The 20018-nt window shown below is 43.1% G+C and overlaps 1 protein-coding gene across 10 annotated transcripts in view; it reads left to right on the top strand.

Moving 5' to 3' along the window:
- PROM1 (prominin 1) overlaps positions 1–20018 on the top strand; it is a 143005-nt gene that overhangs the window by 76679 nt on the left and 46308 nt on the right. For all 10 annotated transcript variants that reach the window (XM_039911665.1, XM_029061883.2, XM_029061880.2 and 7 more), the window contains 4 exon segments: positions 4505–4568; positions 6887–6976; positions 17920–18137; positions 19710–19784. In XM_039911665.1, the coding sequence (XP_039767599.1) occupies positions 4505–4568; positions 6887–6976; positions 17920–18137; positions 19710–19784 (447 nt within the window).

Below are 20018 nucleotides of genomic sequence, written 5' to 3' on the forward strand. Positions count from 1 at the left end.
TGTATTCTTTCTCAACTGCCTAGTATGGTGCTAGGCACCCAGTAAACATTCAGTAAATACTGCTTCAGAGAAGCAGCGTGGCTCAGTGGAAAGAGCCTGGGCTTTGGAGTCAGAGCTCATGAGTTCGAATCCCAGCTCTGTCAGCTGTGTGACTGTGGGCAAGTCACTTAACTTCTCTGGGCCTCAGTTACCTCATCTGTAAAATGAGGATGAAGACTGTGAGCCCCACGTGGGACAACCTGATTCCCCTGTGTCTACCCCAGCGCTTAGAACAGTGCTCTGCACATAGTAAGCGCTTAACAAATACCAACATTATTATTATTATTATTACCATTGTTTGGGAAAGCAGTAGGTGTTGTTGGTGTTTGGTTCATCAGTCTGGTGGAGAGAGAGGCCAAAGGATTTGCTGCTGAAACTTCAATCCAGCCTGGCACATAGTAAGCGCTTAACAAATGCCATTAAAAAAAAATCCAAGTGAACAGGAGACGTTGTCCTTCCCCCTTGCGACTGTGAACCCCGTGTGGACTAGAGACTGTCCACACCTGCTTGGCTTAATAGAAAGAGCCCGGGCTTGGGAGTTAGAGGTTGTGGGTTCTACTCCCAGCTCTGCCGCTTATCAGCTGTGTGATTTGGGGCAAGTTACTTAACATCTCTGTGCCTCAGTTACCTAATCTGTAAAATGGGGATTAAGACTGTGAGCCCCATGTGGGACAACCTAATTACCTGATATCTCCCCCAGTGCTTAGAACGGTGCTTGGCATATAGTAAGTGCTTAACAAGTACCCCTGTCGTCATCATCATCACCTGCAATCTTGCATTTACTCCACTACTTAGCACATAGCAAACTCTTAAGAACTGCTATTTTCTGGCATCCCGACTGTCGTGGTGGGAAGTTCAATCAGTCAATAGTATTTATTGAGCACTTACTGTGTGCAGTGCATTGTACTAAGCACTTGGGAAAGTACACTATAATAGAGTTGATAGACACATTCCCTAGCCACGATGAGTTTACATCTAGAGGGGGAAACAGACATTAATATAAATAAACAAATTACAGATTTGAATGTAAGCGCTTTGGGTCTGAGGGAGGGGTGAATAAAAGAAGGAAATGCAAAGTTGACATAGAAGAGAGGAGAAGAGGAAATGAGGGCTTAGGTTAGTTGGCAGGGTTTTCTGGTGGTTTCTCTTGGTTGTCTCTTGGGATGGATATAATGGACACACCTTAATCAATAAATGGTATTTACTGAGCACTGACTGTGTTCAGAACACTGTACTTAGCACTTGGGAGAATACAGTACATATTTAGTAGACACATTCCGTGCCCACAACAAGCTTACAGTCTAGAGGGGGAGACAGACATTTAGATGAATAAATAATTTATATTAACATTTAAAGAAGTGTACATAAGTATTTTGGGGCTGAGGGTGGGGAAAATTCCAAATGTCCATTGATATGCATGTCAATGCTAAGGGTTGATGGGACCTAGAGTTTTGGAAATTAATGAGCGAAAGCTTCGTGGAAGAGGTGAGTTTCAGGAGAGTTTTGAATATGGGTTGAACTGGGTGGTTCCTGCTAATTTAATGTATGATTTGGTAGATTTGGGCCAAGATGAAATTTTATAACAAGACTTCTCTCTTCTCCTGCCCAATATACTCCCTCCCCCTTCCAAAATACACCTACTCTAAATGGCCACTGACTATGGAAAATTACCAGATTGTAACCAGATAATTGGTTAATGGTGTCTTCCCTAAACTTTTATTAATTTACCCATACGAAAACTGCTTTGAGAAAATAGCCTCCTCACTGGACCTCGTTCTCACCAGTCCCACCGTCGACCCCGGCCCACGTCCTTCCTCTGGCCTGGAATGCCCTCCCTCTTCACATCTGCTAAACTAACTCTCTACCCCTATTCAAACCCTTACTGAGAGCTCACCTCCTCCAGGAGGCCTTCCCAGACTGAGCCCTCCCTTTCCCTGTGCTCCTCCTCCCCTCCCCGTTCGCCCCACTTCCTCCCTCTGCTCTACCACCTTCCCCTCCCCACAGCACTTGTATATATTTGTACATATTTATTGCTCTATTTTATTAATGATGTGCATTTATCTATGGTTCTATTTATTTGGATGGTAGTGATGCCTGTGTACTTGTTTTTTTTTTGTTGTCTGTTTTTGTTTTGTTGTCTGTCTCCCCCTTTTAAATTGTGAACCCATTGTTGGGTAGGGATTGTCTCTATCTGTTGCCAAATTGTATTTCCAAGCACTTAGCACAGTGCTCTGCACATAGTAAGCACTCAATACCATTGAATGAATGAGTAAAAGTGGCAAAGCGGGCACTAGACCTCAGGTCCTTTTGACTCCCAAACCATGTTCTATCCACTAGGTCATGGTGCTTCTCATAGCGCTATGTACCGCAGTGCATAGAGCAATGCTTGACACATACAGTAAGCACTTAACAAATACCATATGTAGGAAGAAGGAGTTCTATGCTGAAGGTTGGGTGTGGGCAAGGTGTTGACGGTGAGTGAAGCACATTTTAGCTTACTAAACCTTAGCTGCTAATTGTCAGTAAGCCTTTTTAAAAGTGACTCTCTTCTTTTAACTAGTTCAGATGAATTACGATTTATTGCCTTTGCTTCCAAGTGTGCTGGCTTGTCCTTCTAATGATAATAATAATAATAATTATGGTATTTGTTAAGCGATTACTACGGGCCAGGCACGGCACTCAACACTAGGGTGGATACAAGCAAATCGGATTGGACACAGTCCTTGTCCCACTTGGGGCTCACAGTCTCAATCCCCATTTTGCAGATGAGGTAACTGAGGCCTAGAGAAGTGAAGTGGCTTGCCCAAGGTCACACCGCAAAATAAGTGGAGGAGCCGGGATTAGAACCCGTGACCTTCTGACTCCCAGGACTGTGCTCTATCATTCATTCATTTAATAGTATTTATTGAGCGCTTTCTGTGTGCAGAGCACTGTACTAAGCACTTGGAACGTACAATTCGGCAACAGATAGAGACAATCCCTGCCCAACAACGGGCTCACAGTGTAAACGGGAGAGACAACAACAAAACAAAATAGAACAAAACAAGTAGTCTGGTGTCAATAACATCAAAATAAATAGAATCATACATATAGACACATTAATAAAATAAACTAATACGTAATATATACAAATATGCATAGTGCTGTGGGGAGGGGAAGGGGGGAGAGCAGAGGGCAGGAGAAGAGGGAATGGAGGGGGAGGAGGAGCAGAGGGAAAGGGAGGACTCAGTTTGGGAAGGCCTCCTGGAGGAGGTGAGCTCTCAATAGGGCTCTGAAGAGGGGAAGAGAGTTTGGAGGAGGTGAGGAGGGAGGACATTCCAGGTCAGCGGTAGGACGTGGGCCAGGACTCCATGGCGGGACAGGTGCCAACGAGGCCCATTGAGGAGGTGAGCGGCAGAGGAGCAGACTGTGTGGGCTGGGCAGTAGAAGGAGAGAAGGGAGATGAGGTAAGAGGGGGCAAAGTGATGGAGCCATGCTGCTTCTAGTGCCTAGTTATTATGTATACAGCTGGTGATCTTTCAGAATACCAATGTGCCTAAAGCTACCACAGTAGAAAGAGTAAATTGCTCAGTTTTTGAAGGTGCATCAAATCACTGACACCTTTTAAATCTATCGAGGCGTCATAGACAGGCTGAGTTGGGAAGCAGCAGAGCAGTCAGATGGGAATGACAAATCACAAAAATCCAAATGCCCAAACTACTAGCTGGAGGCCAAACTTATTGAAGCCTCCGGGTAAAGAGCCCTGTAGCAGGTTCTGGTAAAACAGTAGGAGGAAAAAAATAGTCTCTGCTCTTGAGGAGCTTACAGTTTACTTGGGGAAAGGGAATCAGCAAACATAAATTGCCAAGTTGCAAATAATAAAATACAGGTATGTGGAAAAATTATATGAATAAGTAGGTATATTAGCAATGAGTGTTGAGTTGGTGGTTGGTATAGCATGAACATAGTTCTAATACTTTAGCTGGGAATATAAATTCTACTATTTATTCATCTATTTATTTAGATTAGTGTCTGTCTCCCCCTCTTGACTGTGAGCTCATTGTGGGCAGGAATGTGTCTGTTCTTATATTGTACTCTCCCGAGCTCTTAGTACAGTGCTTTGCACACAGTAAATGCTCAATAAATATGATTGAATAAATGAATAATGTTCATGTCACCCTTTTCCCCCCAGTTCATTAAATTATAACTCTGTTCCCTGAGCCTTCCAACCTGCAATTTGAAACCAATGCTTTCCACCTACTTTTCTTAAGGCATGGCTATGCAACTTTTTGAGTTCTGTAGCCAGGGACTAAATGCATATAGAAACATTTGCATTTTTGTTTTTTAGAGATGTAAGGCAAGGTAAAGATGCAGATTATTTTTGCAGGATTAAATAGCCACTTTTAGTCAGTCAATCGTATTTATTGAGCATACAGAACATTTCTGAAGGTTGATTTTAATCACTTAATTTTTTTTTTATTTCTAGCAAATTGATTATTTGCTGAGCCAGTACAACACCACTAAGAATAAAGCACTAGCAGACCTAAATAGTAAGTAAATGGTTTAAAAATCTTCATTCAATCTGCCTTATGACCAACTCTTAAATCCTTCAGTAAATAAGGAGCCTTATCTATTTCACAGTTCTTATGGTATGGATTTGGAAAATGAGGTGTTTTATTTCACACGGCTTGTAATGCAGATCAAGCCTAAATGTAAAACAGTTTGCTCTTTTAAGGTATCACTAATTTTCCTTTGGGTTGGCAGAAAACCCTTTTGCCTTAGGTCTTATACACAACCTCATGTCCTTTTATTGGTAACTGCTCCTAACTTCATGATGTGGATACTTTTTCCCCACTCTCCTTGATTATTGATTTTCCTGCCTGAAACGGTACTTCCTATGGCACGTGTTAAGCACTGGGGTGGATACAAGATAATTCATTCATTCAATTGTATTTATTGAGTGCTTACTGAGTGCAGAGCACTGTACTAAGCACTTGGAAAGTACAATTCAGCAACAAATAGAGACAATCGCTGCTCACAAAGGGCTCACAGTCTGGAAGCAGGGAGACAGAAATCAGAACAAAGGTCACATAGCAGACAAGAGGTAGAACCCAGTTCTTCCAACCCCAGTCTCTTGTCCTTCCCATTAGGCAAAGCTACTTCCTAAGTGGAGGAAGAGCTACTCAGCTGAGCTGCACGGCTGCTTCTAATAATAAAATGATGGTGTTTAGTGAATACTATGTACCACTCACTGTGCTGTGTTGAAGTAGATGCAAAATAGTCAGCTGTGTGACTGTGGGCAAGCCACTTCACTTCTCGGCGCCTCAGTTCCCTCATCTGTAAAATGGGGATTAAGACTGTGAGCCCCACGTGGGACAACCTGATTCCCCTGTGTCTACCCCAGCGCTTAGAACAGTGCTCGGCACATAGAAAGCGCTTAACAAATACCAACATCATTATTATTATAAGTTGGTTACAGTCCTTATCCCACAAAGGGTCACAGTTGAAGAGTGAGGGAGAACTGGTATTTTTTTGCTGTTTTACCCTGGGGGAAACTGAGGCACTAAGAAGTAACTCAGAGAAACAACGTGGCCTAGGGGATAGAGCACGGGCCTGGCAGTCAGAAGGACCTGGGTTCTAGGTCCACCACCGCCACTTGTCTTCTGTGTGACCTTGGCCAGGTCACTTCACTTCTCTGGGACTCAGTTACCTCATCTATAAAATGGGGATTAAGACTTTGAGCCCCATATGGGATAGGCACTGTGTCCAACCCGATTTGCTTGTATCTACCCTAGTGTTTAGTACAGTGCCTGGCACATAGTAAGTGCTTAACAAATACCATAAACCAATACCATAACAAATTAGGTGATTTGCCTAAGGTCACACAGAAGGTACGTGGCAGAATTGGGACTAGAGCTTGGGGTCTCCCAACTTTCATTCATTCATTCAATAGTATTTATTGAGCACTTACTATGTGCAGAGCACTGTACTAAGCGCTTGGAATGTACAAATCGGTAACAGATACAGTCCCTGCCCTTTGACGGGCTTACAGTCTACTTTCCACCTGACCATGCTGCCTCAATCCATGGTATTTTTTGAGTCTCACAGCATTCAAGGTACTCTACTAAGCATTTGGGAAAACGCTACTAACAGAGATGAGCCCTGCCCATAAGGAGCTTACAGTGAGAGACAGACCACAAAGAGGGTGTTCTTTTATTCTTGAATTACGGGGCAGTGGTATTCCCTTAGGGTGGTGATATCCTGGCTTTGAGTTAGTTTACTTTCTTCAGCAAGTGCTTCCAGTCTAGGAGGGTGGTGCCCTGTAGGATAGTAACATCACCGTGGGCATTTAGAGTGAAGCAGCATGGCCTAGTGGATAGAGCAGGGGCCTGGGAGTCAGTAGGTCATGGCTTCTAATCCCGGCTCTGCCGCTTGTCTGCTGTGTGACCGTGGGCAACTCACTTCACTTCTCTGAGCCTCAGTTCCCTCATCTGTAAAATGGGGATTGAGAGTTTGAGCCCCACTTGGGACAGGGACTGTGTCCTACCCGATTTGCTTGTATCCAACCCATCGCTTAGTATTCATTCATTCAATAGTATTTATTGAGCGCTTACTATGTGCAGAGCACTGTACTAAGCGCTTGGAAAGAACAAGTCGGCAACAGATAGAGACAGTCCCTGCCGTTTGACGGGCTTACAGTCTGATCGGGGGATTAGTACAGTGCCTGGCACCTAGTAAACGCTTAAGAAATGCCATCATCATCATTATTAACTGCCCCAGTTCATAGTGCAGTGCTTGGCACATAAGTGCTTAACAAATGCCCCAATTATTATTCTTATTATCATTGCTATTATCTCCCTCTCTGTAGACATTGGGCCACTGCTTGGAGGCCGAGTTCAGGAGCGATTGGCAAAACAAGTGCTCCCAGCACTTGATGCTGCTTTGACCATGGCTGGGGGTAAGTGCTTGTGGCTCCCTAAAAAGAAATGTTACACCAGTGCACCTCACATTCTTTCATTCATTCAATCGTATTTAAGCATTCAATAAATATGATTGAATGAATGAAAGAATAGTAGGTGAAGTTTTGCAGTGGTGTTCAGGTCATTTTTATTTTAAAAAAATACTTTTACCTTTTAAAATTCAGGTTTTTCTATGGTCACAATTATTGATAAACTTCACCAAAGCATGCCTGGGTTTACCTCCTGTCAGAGATATTACCAAATAATGAAATAGTGGTTTGAAATGACAGCACTCACTCTGAGGAACTTGCTAAAGCTGAATGTGCCTATTGCATGGTCAGGGTGTAGAATTTAAGGACTTAAGTTTACTTTCTGATTTTCAAGCAGAGAAAGGTTGAGAATCATCTACAAGCTGTGCAATATGCACATTATCTCTACAATACATTCTACTTAGATCTTCTTAAACATTATGTAGGTTTCTAAGGTTTCATATTTGGAAATGGTGGAGGCAGTTAATGTCTTTTTTGATATGCAGTGACCTTGTATGTGGTTTCATAAAGTGGTAAAGTGATGCCTTTTGTTTTAATTGCTGTAATATTTACCCTTACTTGATGGTACCAGCATTCCACTGGGAACTTTAAGTCTCCGGGATTTAAACCATGAATTGTATCTACCTTACAAACTTCAGTTGTTCCTGAGACAATATATTTACTTCTATTAGTATTTTTATGGTTCACTTTCTCCAGAAACTGAGCTAATGTATCAGAAGCAGAGGGACTGGGAAAAATTCAGATTTATGGGGAGGAGTTGTATGGGAGAGGAAGTGAGGAGGTTGTGATCGGAAAGAGGGATTTCAGAGTTGGCGCGGGTAGAGATTGTGCAGATGAGATCGAGAGTGTGTCCAAATTGGTGACTGGGGGAGGTGGGATGGATCAGTGGAATTGAGGAGTGATAGAAGGCGGGCAGCGGAAAGATTATTAGGAACGTCTGTGTGGATACTGAAGCCCCCGAGGATCAATGTAGGGATGGAAAAAGAGAGAGGGAATGTGAGAAATAATAGTTAAAGAAGTTGGAGGTGACACCTGGAGGGCAGTAGATGACAGCTCCTAGAATCTGGAGTGGGTGGTAGAGGCGGATGGTATGGGCTTCAAAGAAAGGGAAAGAAAGGGATGGGGGAGATGGGATGGTGCGAAAGGGGCATTGGGGCATGAGAAGGAAGCCAACACCTCCTCCATTCCCAGTGAGTCTGGGGGAATGGGAGAAGATGCGGCCCATTATGGAGAGAGCAGCAGGGAAGTCCGTGTTGTTTGGGGAGAGCCAGGTTTCAGTGAAGACAAGGAGGAGGAGGTGTAAACAACTCGCCCAAGGAGTTTGGAGAGGAATGGTAGGAGGAAGTAATAACGGAAGGGAGCCATAAAGTTAAGAGATTTTATTTTTTTTTAGGGTAGGGTAAATATAAGGATGTTTGAAAGCAGTGAGAAAAAGGCTTTTGGAAAGTGAATCATTGGAGACGGTGGTCAGGGAGGGAAAAGAGAAGAGGCAAGTGATTTTTTTTTTAAATGGCATTTGTTCAGTGCTTACTATGTGGCAGTCACTGTACTAAGCACTTGGGTAGATTCAAGTTAATCAGGTTGGACACAGTCCCCATCCCAAATAGGGCTTGCTGTCTCAATCCTCATTTTACAGATGAGGTAACTGAGGTACAGAGAAGTTAAGTGGCTTGCCAACATCACACAGCAGACAAGTGATTTCTTTCATTCACTCATATTTATTGAGCGCTTACTGTGTGTCAAGCACTGTACTAAGCACTTGGGAGAATACAATACAGCAATAAACAGTCACATTCCCTGCCTGTAATGGGCTTACAGTCTAGAGTGGGGGAGGCAGATAACAATAGAAATAAATAAAATTAGATATGTACATAAGTGATGTGGGGCTAGGCCAGGGCAGGTGGATGGGGAAGAGCAAAGGAAACAAGGGAGTGAGAGATCAGGAAAAGTGGGGCTTAGTCTGAGAAGTCCTCCTGGGTGAGACGTGCCTTCAATAAGGCTTTGAAGAGGGGGAGAGGGGCCAAGGTGGTGTAGTGCTTTAAAGCCGATGATAAGGAGTTTTTGTTTGACGAGGAGGTAAATGGACAATCACTGGAGTTTTTTGAGGAGTGGAGTGAAATGTCCTGAACGTTTCTGTAGAAAAATGATCCGGGCAGCAGAGTAAAGTATGGACTGGAGTGGGGAGAGACAGGAGGCTGGGAGGTCAGCAAGGAGGCTGATGCAATAATCCAGGTGGGATAGGATGAGTGATTGTATTAACATGGTAGCAATTGGATGGAGAGGAAAAAGCAGATTTTAGCAGTATTGTGAAGATGAGACCGACAAGATTTAGTGATGGCTTGAATATGTGGGTTGAATGACAGAGAGGAATCAAGGGTAACCCCAAGGTTATGGTCTTGTGAGATGGGAAGGATGGTGGTGCCATCTACAGTAATGGGAAAGTCAGGGGAGCACAGGGTTTGGGTGGGAAGATAAGGAGTTCTGTTTTGGACATAATAAGTTTGAATGGACAAGAGGACATCCAAGTTGAGATGTCTTGAAGGCTGGAGGAGATTTGAGAAAGGATGGGGTCAGAGGGCACAGGTGGGTAGGGTAGAATTGAGAGGAGGTGGGAGATCTATGGGAGAGTCAGAGGGGTTAGAAGAAGGGAGAACGTAGAAAGAAGCAGGGGAGACTTCAGTTTGAATATAAACACATACTTTGCTAAATATAGATATATACATATGTCTGGATCTCTCCGTATATATTTATGCACATGCACACATATACGTATATGTCATATATGTGGATAAAATAATGGATAAAACAATGATTTTTTTTCGAAATGCTTCACTGGCTTCCTGGACCTAAATTGCAGCACTGTAATTTGTAGATTACATCAATCAACCAGTGGTTTTGATGGGGTACTTACTGCATGTAGAGCACTGTACTCAACACTTGGGAGAGTACAGTAGAGTAAATAGACACAATTCTTGCTCTCAAAGAGCTTAAACTCTAGCAGAGGAGAGGGTGATGAGATTGACTTGAAGCAATGGAGGGAGGTAAATTTCCTTCTACTGCTTTAATCCCCTGCTGGTTTCACCCCATTAGTGGATTAGATTAAATTCTGAAGCTACCACATCCCGTTCTCCTGACTCTATGTATGAAGGAGACATTATTCAGAACCAGCAGTTTACTGCAGTTATAAAACTGAGTTAGTGTGACATGACACAAGGATGACAACAGGATGCCTTCTAAATCCTCCACAGCCTCTTTGCTCTGGAGTTTATTGTTTCTGTTAACGAAGTTTCCCAAGACGGAAAGAGAAGTGAAATGCTGTGCGCTTTTCTCATAATTCATTGCTTCTCGTTCAACAGACTAGTTCAGGGTCAAGATAGATATAGATGGATGAAGTATGGTGGAGAAATGAACAAATAGTCAAATCAAATAGTCTCTTAACCTTGGCCATGGCGGAGCCTGTTCTCCCTAACCAGGATAATGGACAGTGAGCCCGTAATCCGGGTTTATTTTGAAAAATATAGCTCACTTGATGATTCCAAATTCCATTAAGCAAATCAAATGGCTGTTTCCTCTTCTTGTTTGGAGCTCAGTCCAGGGGCACTGGTTATATCATTTTCTCTCTCTCTCTCTCTCTACTCCATGCTCTGCCTGGGCTACTATTTAGACCCACCCTCTGAAGGTTGGCAATCTTGAAGCTGCCCTGTCTCTTCACCCTATCGGAATGGGCCAATTAGCCTCGGCTTGCAAAGACTGAAGTGGCTATTATTCTGACTAATGTTGTTGCCTTAGTTCTGGAAAATGGCTTCATTCAAATTTTCTCTTGATGAGATGTAGTCAGAATACATGACCTGCAAGTAAATCCTTTTGAAAAAAAAATGATGAAATGATGAGTATACCGCAATCAGGATTTAATAGCTTGGAGGTGTGAGATTCATTCATTCAGTTGTATTATTGAGAGCTTATTGTGTGTAGAGCACTGTACTAAGCACTTGGGAGAGTACAACACAAAAATAAGCAGGAACATTCCCTGCCCACAACGACCTTCCAGTCTAGAGGGAGAGTGAGATGGCTCTAATGATACAATACGCCTATCTCATGGGCCAAGGTCCTGAAGGCTATCTTACAGTCTGCTTTTTTCAAAAGTGTAATTAATTCTTGAATGTAATTTAGTTTTTAAATTGCCATCATTCCATCTATCAGTTGGTATTCATTGAACACTTACTGCGTGCCAAACACTGTACTAAGCACTTGGGAGAGTACAATACAGAAGATTTGGTTGACCTGACCCCCTTCCTACGAGGAGCGTACAGTATAGAAGGAAAGGCAGATATTAAAATACAGTTAGTGGAAGTGGGAGAGTATAAAGATATCTACATAAGTGCTGTGGAATGGGGGTGAGATGGGGTAAATACCAAGCAAGGTCTTAAAGGTCCAGATCCAAGTACACAGGTGATACAGAAGGGAAGATGAGAAGGGGAAATAAAGAAGGGCTTAGTCAGGGAAGGCCTCTTGGAAGAATATGTGATTTTTAGGAGTACTTTGAGACTGGGGAGAGTGGTGGTTATATATTAAGGGGAAGGAGCACAGGCCTGGAAGTCAGAAGGATCTGGGTTTTAAACCTGGCCCTGCCACTTATCTGAGTGTGACCTTGGTTAAGTCATTTCACTTCTCTATGCCTCAGTCACCTCATCTGTAAAATGAGAATTAAGATTGTGACCCCCATGTGGGACAAGGGGCCATGTCTAATTATCTTGTACCTACCCCAGTGCTCAGAACAGTAATCGACACATAGTAAATGCTTAACAAATGCCATCATTATTGCTGTTATTATGTGGGCAATGGGTTAATGGTGAGGAAGACAAGGCCAAGGTACAGTGGGCGTGTTGGCATTAAAGGAGCAAAATAGAGGGGGTGGGGTTGTAGTAGGAGATCAGCAAGATCAAGAAAGAAGGGGAGAATTGATTAAGTGCCTTAAATCTCATGGTAAGGAATTTGATGTGAGGTGGATGGGCAAACGATGGAGGTTCCTGGAAGAGAGGAGACATGGACTGAATATTTTTTAGGAACAGTGATCCAGGCAGCAGAGTGAAGTATGGACTGGAGTGGGGAGAGACGGGAGGCAAGGAGGTCAGCAAGGAGGCTGATGCAGTAGCCAAGGTGGGATAGGATAAGTGCTTGGCTCAGCTTTATAGCCATTTAGATGGAGAGGAAAAGATGAATTTTAGCAATGTCGTGGAGGTAAAACTGACTGGATTTGGTGACATAATGGATATGTGGGTTGAATGAGGATGATGAATCAAGGATAATTACAACCTGATGAAACAGGCAGGGTGGTGGTGTTGTCTACAGCGATGGGAGAGACTTGGGGAAGACAAGGTTTGGAAAGATGAGTAGTTCTGTTTGGACATGTTAAGTTTAAGGTGTTGGCAGGACACTTACATAGAAATGTTCTGAAGACAGGAGGAATGAGGGACTGCAAGAAAGGGAAGAAATAGAGAAGTAGATTTGGCAATCTTCTACATAGCTATCATCAGTGAAACTGTGAGTAAATGAATTCTCTAAGGGAGTTGGTGTAGATGGAGAATAGAAAGGGATCCATAACTGAGGCTTGAGGAATCCCCAGAGTTAGAGAGCTGTGGGGGTGGGGGACAGAGGAGGAGCTGACTAAAGAGACAGAGAAGGAACAGCCAGAAAAGTAGGAGGAGAACCAGGTAAGGATGGTTTTGGTGAAGCCAAGATTGGATACTGTTTCCAGGAGCAGAGGGTGGCCCGTGGAGTCCAAGGGAGCTGAACTCAATGGGGTTAATGATTGGTCTTGGCCCTCCTTGCAGTGGTTTGTCTTTTTTTCCTAATGGATTGGTTTGGAAACCTGGGAGCATGCAACTATTATGAAATTTGCTATGCTGTACTCTCCCAAGCACTTAGTGCAAACCTGCAACCCTTTGCATACAGTAAGCACTCAATAAATATCACTGATTAATTGATAATAATCTCACCCTGACATAGTATTAAAAATGTTTTTGTTATCAATCCTTTGTGCTTGCTAACTAGCAATTGGAACCCAGGAGAAATATACTTTTCAAGTGGGATGGACTTAATTCTTTACCTTTCTGCCCTGCCCTCTCTAAAATAAAATAAATATTCAAATTCATTCATTCAATCATATTTATTGAGTGTTTACTATGTGCAGAGCACTGTACTAAGAGCTTGGGCGAGAACAATATAACAACAGACACGTTCCCTGCCCAAAAAGAGTCAAGCAGCAATAAGTGCAGAGTAGTATAAGGTTTTTCCCTCTTCAATCTAATCTTCAGATAGGTAGAGTTTGAGCCACGCAATTAAATAAAGTTTAGCCTGCTCTACTGTCAGGTATTTACAATGCCTAATGCGTATTTGCACATACTTCAAAAAGTTTTCCCTCTAGCAATTCTTTGCGGATTCACTTGAATAATGAAAAATGCTGCAAAAAGCAAGCTTATTCAACCATGCTGACTGTAACTGGCCTTCAGAACCAGTGTCCCAAAAAAGCAGTCTGGTCCTGAAAGAAAACATACCACAGGTAAATCATGAATTTTAATGAAAATTCAAAATTATGACCCACAAAACAAATGCTTTATCATTTTTTAAGATACGATCATTTTCATTAGGGAACTATATTTGCAATATTGGTAAATTTGGGGTGGGGCTGATGTAATTAGAGAAAATCCAAAAAAAAGTGGTAATTAATCATATACAGAATCCAGAAGGGGATTTCTCAGATGGTAGTCAAGACTGGGCTGGAGTTTTCACACTGCAGCTTCCAGAAAGGATTCCCTCCTCTTCCCCTATGTATCTTTGGTTAAGGCAGAAAGGAGTAATCCATATACCCTTCCAAACTAGCTCCCACCCAGGGTCTCCCCAGATTCACTTAATCAATGGTATTCACTGAGCACTTACTTTGGGCAGAGTCCTGTACTAAGTGCTTGAGAGAGTACAATGCCAACAAGTAGCTTACAGTCTAGCGGGGGAGGCAGACATTAAAATAAATTACAGATATGTATTTAAATAATAATTACTGTGGTATTTGTTAAGTGCTCACTATGTGCCAAGCGCTGTTCTAAGCACTGGGATAGATACAAAGTAATCAAGTTGGACACAGTTACTGTCCCACATGGGGCTCACGGGCTTAATTGGGCAAGGATTGTCTCTGTTGCCGAATCGTACATTCCAAGCACTTAGAACAGTGCTCTGCACACAGTAAGCGCTCAATAAATAATGATTGAATGAATGAATGTTTTACAGATTAGATATCTGGGGCACGGAGAAGTGAAGTGACTTGCCCAAGGTCACATAGCAGACATGTGGCAGAGCCGGGATTAGAACCCATACCCTCTGACTCCCAGGCCCGGGCTCTTTCCACCAGACCATGCTATTTCCCTAAATACTGAGGGTGGCGTGAATATCAAGGAAGAGGAGCGATCTCCACCCCTGGCTAACACTTAACCCCTGTCCTCTCACCCCATTCTTGGAACATCCCTCAGCCATGGCCAGAGTGGGGAAGGAAATGAGGAAGGTAAATTGGACGGCAGGGACTGTCTCTATCTGTTGCCGACTTGTTCATCCCAAGTGCTTAGTACAGTGCTCTGCACATAGTAAGCGCTCAATAAATACTATTGAATGAATGAATGAATGATGGGAGGAAGAACTAAAAAACTGGACATTGAGCCAGGCATGGAGCCCAATTCCGGACACTAGCAGGCTTAGGCTGGGCTGGAGTTGTCCAGCTGCTGGATAGACTGTCCTTCGTGATTTTGGTCATGCAGACCTCTAATCCAGATATACTTCATGAGTCCCTTAAGGTGAGTCGGGCTGGGCTCCAGATATTGGTTTCCTTTTTACCTGCACCCTCTTCCTCTGACTCAACAGAGGCAGGAGAGTCAAGCAAAGTGTCTGTAGACAGGCCTGGTTTCAGACAGGGCATGTGTCTGTTTTATTTTCATATCGTACTCTCCCAAGCGCTTAGTTCAGTGCTCTGCACACGGTAAGCACTCAATAAATAGTCTTGAATGAATGAAAGACAGCATGGTCTAGTGGCAGGAGCACGGGCTTGGGAGTCAGAGGACGTGGGTTCTAATCCCGGCTCTGCACTTGTCTGCTGTGTGACCGGTTATCTCATGTGTAAAGCAGTGTGGGAAGCCTCCTGGAGAAAGTGGGATTTCAGAAGGGTATTGAAAACGTGTGTGTGTAGTGGGGGGGGGGTCTGTGGATTGACGGATAGGAGGGGGGAGGTAGGGTCAGATAGGAGGAAGGGTGGGTCAGATAGGGTGGGTGGGGCAAGGGGTAAGAGTTGAAATAGGAATGAGGCCCACTGATGTTTGAAGCTAGTCCCTTCTGGAAGCGGAGCCAGGCGACGTACACTCTGCTCATGACCTCCAGGTACTATACAAATGGCAATGATCAATGAAATTAAATACTTTATGCTATGAACTGTGATCACCCCCATATCCATTTTCATCTCCATCATCAGAATTTTTTGGTCATCATCATTCTTTTTTGCTTTGTATTTTTTTTATCTTGAAGTCAAAGTGGAAAGGGCTATCAAAGGTAAAAAAAAAAAAAAGCAGTTTAAAAATTTGTGGTGTGTCTGTGTGTGATGTAAAGTGTTTCCTAGTATATTCTCATACATTCTTGTGTGTTTTTGTGCCTCTCTCTAGCTGTGTCTTTGCCATATTTGTTTCGTGGCCAGGAAGAACAATGAGGGAATAGACTATTTTTGGAAATATTTCATCTGTGCCTATTAGAAGAGATCCAGTGTAGAATTATAGGTGTGGAAGAGATTTATAAGTAATCTAGTGTCTGCTCTGGCCTTCAAATTTAGGATTGTATCTAAATTACCCTAGATTATTTGCTGCATATTTCCACATTTATTACTTTATCCGAATAAGTATTTACTGAGTATCTGTTGGGTACAGAGTACTATACTAAGTACTTTGGTTTGTATAATAAAAAAAGTAAGACACTCCCTGCTCTTGAGGACTTGGAATCTAAAGTAGTTCATTAATAATAATAAAAAAAAACTATACTTCCTTTGAAGAGGAATCCCACTGACATAGGTAGAAGTCATAAGATTACCTATTTAATTATCATTTTTAACAGTACAGATGAATGTATTCAGGTTTCAGAAAAAAATAATAATGAAGAGTTAGGCTCAAATATTAGGAGAAGCAGCGTGGCTCAGTGGAAAGAGCCCGGGCTTGGGAGTCAGAGGTCATGAGTTCGATTCCCGGCTCTGCCACTTGTCAGCTGTGTGACTGTGGGCAAGTCACTTCTCTGGGCCTAAGTTACCTCATCTGTAAAATGGGGATTAACTGTGAGCCTCACGTGGGACAACCTGATTACCCCGTTTCTACCCCAGCGCTTAGAATAGTGCTCTGCACATAGTAAGCGCTTAACAAATACCAACATCATCATTATTATTATTATTATTATTGATAGAGTATTTGAGAAAAGCACAGAGTATGAAGCAGTCTCCCCACTTTAGAGTGAAGCATTTCCCCCATTGAAGTGAACTACGGCATTTTAATAAAAATCTGTTTCCTACTGTATTTTTAGGACCGAAGAGGCCAGGATGTGGATTGAGTCAGTTTGGGACAGTGCTGGGGTTGAGATGTGTGGAGGATGGAGTGGGAACTGGGGATTATAATAATAATAATGTTGGTACTTGTTTAGTGCTTCACTATGCGCAGAGCACTTCTAAGCGCTGGGGTAGATACAGGGTAATCAGGTTGTCCCACGTGAGGCTCACAGTCTTAATCCCCATTTTACAGATGAGGGAACTGAGGCACAGATAAATTGTGACTTGCCCACAGTCACACAGCAGACAAGTGGCAGAGCCGGGATTCGAACCCATGCCCTCTGACTGCCAAACCCGGGCTCTTTCCACTGAGCCACGCTGCTTCTCTGCTATTAATTTGAAGTTTCCTCTGTACTGAAGCCAAGATTCTCTGGGGGCTCACCACTATTCTAGACTTCAATATGAACACCCAGTGTTCTAAACATAGGTCCAAGCTACCCCTCTAGACTCATCAAACCTGTTTTCAAGGTCTTGGAGTTAAAATTAAAAAAACAAAATCCTCTCCAAACCTCCAGGTCCTCTGGAGCAAGTTGACCCAGTCCTAGGACACAGACTAGTTCAGATCCTGCCACTGGTCACAATTGCAGGCTTGCAATTGCAAAGAGAAGCAGAATGGCTTAGTGGAAAGAGCACAGGCTTGGGAGTCAGAGGTCATGGGTTCCAATTCCGCCTCCGCCACTCGTCTGCTGTGAGACCTTGGGCAAGTCACCTCACTCCTCTGTGCCTCAGTTACCTCCTGTTAAATGGGGACTAAAAGTGTGAGCCCCACGTGGGCCTACCTGATGGCCTTGTATCTACCCCAGCACTTAGAACAGTGCTTGGCACATAGTAAACGCATAATGAATACCATCATTATTATTATTGTGGTAATACTACTGCTCTTTCACCTGTGCTGGGAGAAAAGATTTCAGTCTGCAGTAAGGTGAATGTTTTTGTGGTTTTAATCCAGACGAGTTAGAGTCCAAAGTATTGCCAGTTCTGGCCTTGAAGCTCATCAGGAGTTGGTAAGTTCAGGTTACTACTGTTGTATTGTCATTTTCCAGCCATTACCATTTTGTCAGTTGCTCCCAGACTGCTGCTTTCCCAAGCTGTGACTGCCTCTATCCAATGCCAGGGTTCTGTGTGGCTCTACCTGAGTGCTGTATTAAGCTGCCTGAGCCCAAGACACCTAATGCAACACAGAATAGCCTTTCGACAACAGTAACGTTGGGTCTACGAGTTTGGAGAAATCACTGAAACTGGTGACTCTAAGTGACATTTGGCTATGTCAACTCCACAGCAATCAGAGAAACAAAAGAGGCATTGGAGAATGTTAGCGCCTCTATGGAGATTCTGCAGGAAGGAACGGACAAGCTGAATGCCAATTTGACAGACGTGAAAATGAACCTGAGCAACACCCTCAACGACTCTGCCTGCACAACTGCCCAAGCTGCCTCTACTTGTAACGTTATCAGAAATTCATTAAACCAACTGGATATCAATGCCAACTTTAGCCGGGTAAGAAGACGTTATTTTCCCTCAAATATGGTGCCTTAGCCTTTTCAGTCACAATAATAATAATAATTATAATAGTAATGATATTTGTTAAGCTCTTACTATGCGCCGGGTAAGAAGACATTATTTTCCCTCAAATATGGTGCCTTAGCCTTTTCAGTCACAATAATAATAACAATTATAATAGTAATGATATTTGTTAAGCTCTTACTATGCACCAGGTGCTGTACTAAGCGCTGGGATAGGTACAAGGTAATCCAGGGACAATGTCCACATGAGGCTCACAGTCTCAATCCCCAGATTATATTGCTCATTACTCAAATTAGATCCGCATTACAGATGAGATAAAATGAAGTCACTGACTTGCCCAAGGCCATACAGGAGATACGAGACAGTGTTGGGATTAGAACTCTTTCTGACTCCCAGGCCAGTGCTCTATCCCCTAGGCCACGCTGCTTCTCAGAAGGGTGTTTCGCTGTCAGTAGTAGTCATCGTAGTATTGATTGAGTGCTTACTGTGTGCAGAGCACTGTACGAGGCTCTGGGAAAGAATACACAGGTGGGAATTAAAAATGGTCCCTGTCTGGGAGACTCACAGTCTAAATATATAAATGGGGAGAAGGGTCTAGCCTCAGATACATGAGGAGAAGGTCTGTGTTCGTTCATTCATTCATTCAATCAGTCATATTTATTGAGCGCTTACTATGTGCGGAGCACTTTACTAAGTGCTTGGGAAGTATAATTCAGCAAAAAAGAGAGGCAATCCCTGCCCACAGTAAGCTCACAATCTAGAGGGGTGAAGACAGACATCAATACAAGTAAACAGACATCAATATAAATAAAATTACAGGTATATTCATAAGTGCTGTGGGGAGGGGAGGTGGGGGGAGAGCAAAGGGAGCAAGTCAGGGTGACACAAAAGGGAGTGGGAGATGAGGAGCTCCCCGTTGGTGTGTTATGTGACCTTAGGTAAGTCATTCATCTCCCTTTCTAGACTATAAGCTCACTGTGGACAGGGAATGCATCTATTTTGTACTCTCCCAACACTTAGTACAGTGACCCGCACGCAGTAAGCACTCAATAAATACAATTGACTGACTTCGTGCCTGTTTCCTTGTTTGAAAAATAGGGATCAAATACCCAATCTCCCCCCCCCCAACTTCCATTTAGAGAGCAACGGTGTCATCCTCCAAAAGGAAGGCTGCTTTATATTACAGAACCATTTCATTAGGGTTAATGTCTGGCTGCCTCATAATGCTTCCAGCAGTAGAGCTGCCAGTGATTTGAAACAATAATCTCCTGTGCTTTTGTCAATCTTTTTAGATAGTGTAATTGCAATTTCCAAATTGGCAGGAGAAGAAAAGACAATTACAGCTTCACTTTTGCATTAAAATTCTGCTTTAATGAGTTGAAGAATGACTTAGGGTGGGCTGCTGATGAAAGCAGGGTACTTGGAAGTACATTTTATAGAACTTCAGTATCTGTCCAGACTTTTTAAGTCTCCTCTTTTATTTTCCTTCCGTTTGAAATATGAAACTGAAATGTGTGTGAATTTTTTTTTTAATTCTCTTCCTAGCTTCCAGGTGTAGGCCTGCAGCTCTCCAAAGTCAATGAAGTTCTCAAAGTTGACCTCTCCGGTTTAGTTCAAAAGGTACGGGTCTGGGAAAGCTACAGAGTCTTCTGCTTCCTTTATATTGGGAGAAAATAGTTGTGGACTCAGGGGAGAAAGGAAAGGGAACAAAAAAAAAACCCTCTGGAAATGGATCATTTTATATTTGATTAGCCACTGCTACATGGTCTCTGTACTGTGTGCATGCATACATGACCTAGGCAGCAGACTGGAATGGGGAGAGAGATGAAAGGCAAGGAGATCAGCCGGGAGGTT

The sequence above is a fragment of the Ornithorhynchus anatinus genome, chromosome 4 (assembly GCF_004115215.2).
Source record: "Ornithorhynchus anatinus isolate Pmale09 chromosome 4, mOrnAna1.pri.v4, whole genome shotgun sequence".
In the NCBI taxonomy this organism is placed as follows: Eukaryota; Metazoa; Chordata; class Mammalia; order Monotremata; family Ornithorhynchidae; genus Ornithorhynchus; species Ornithorhynchus anatinus.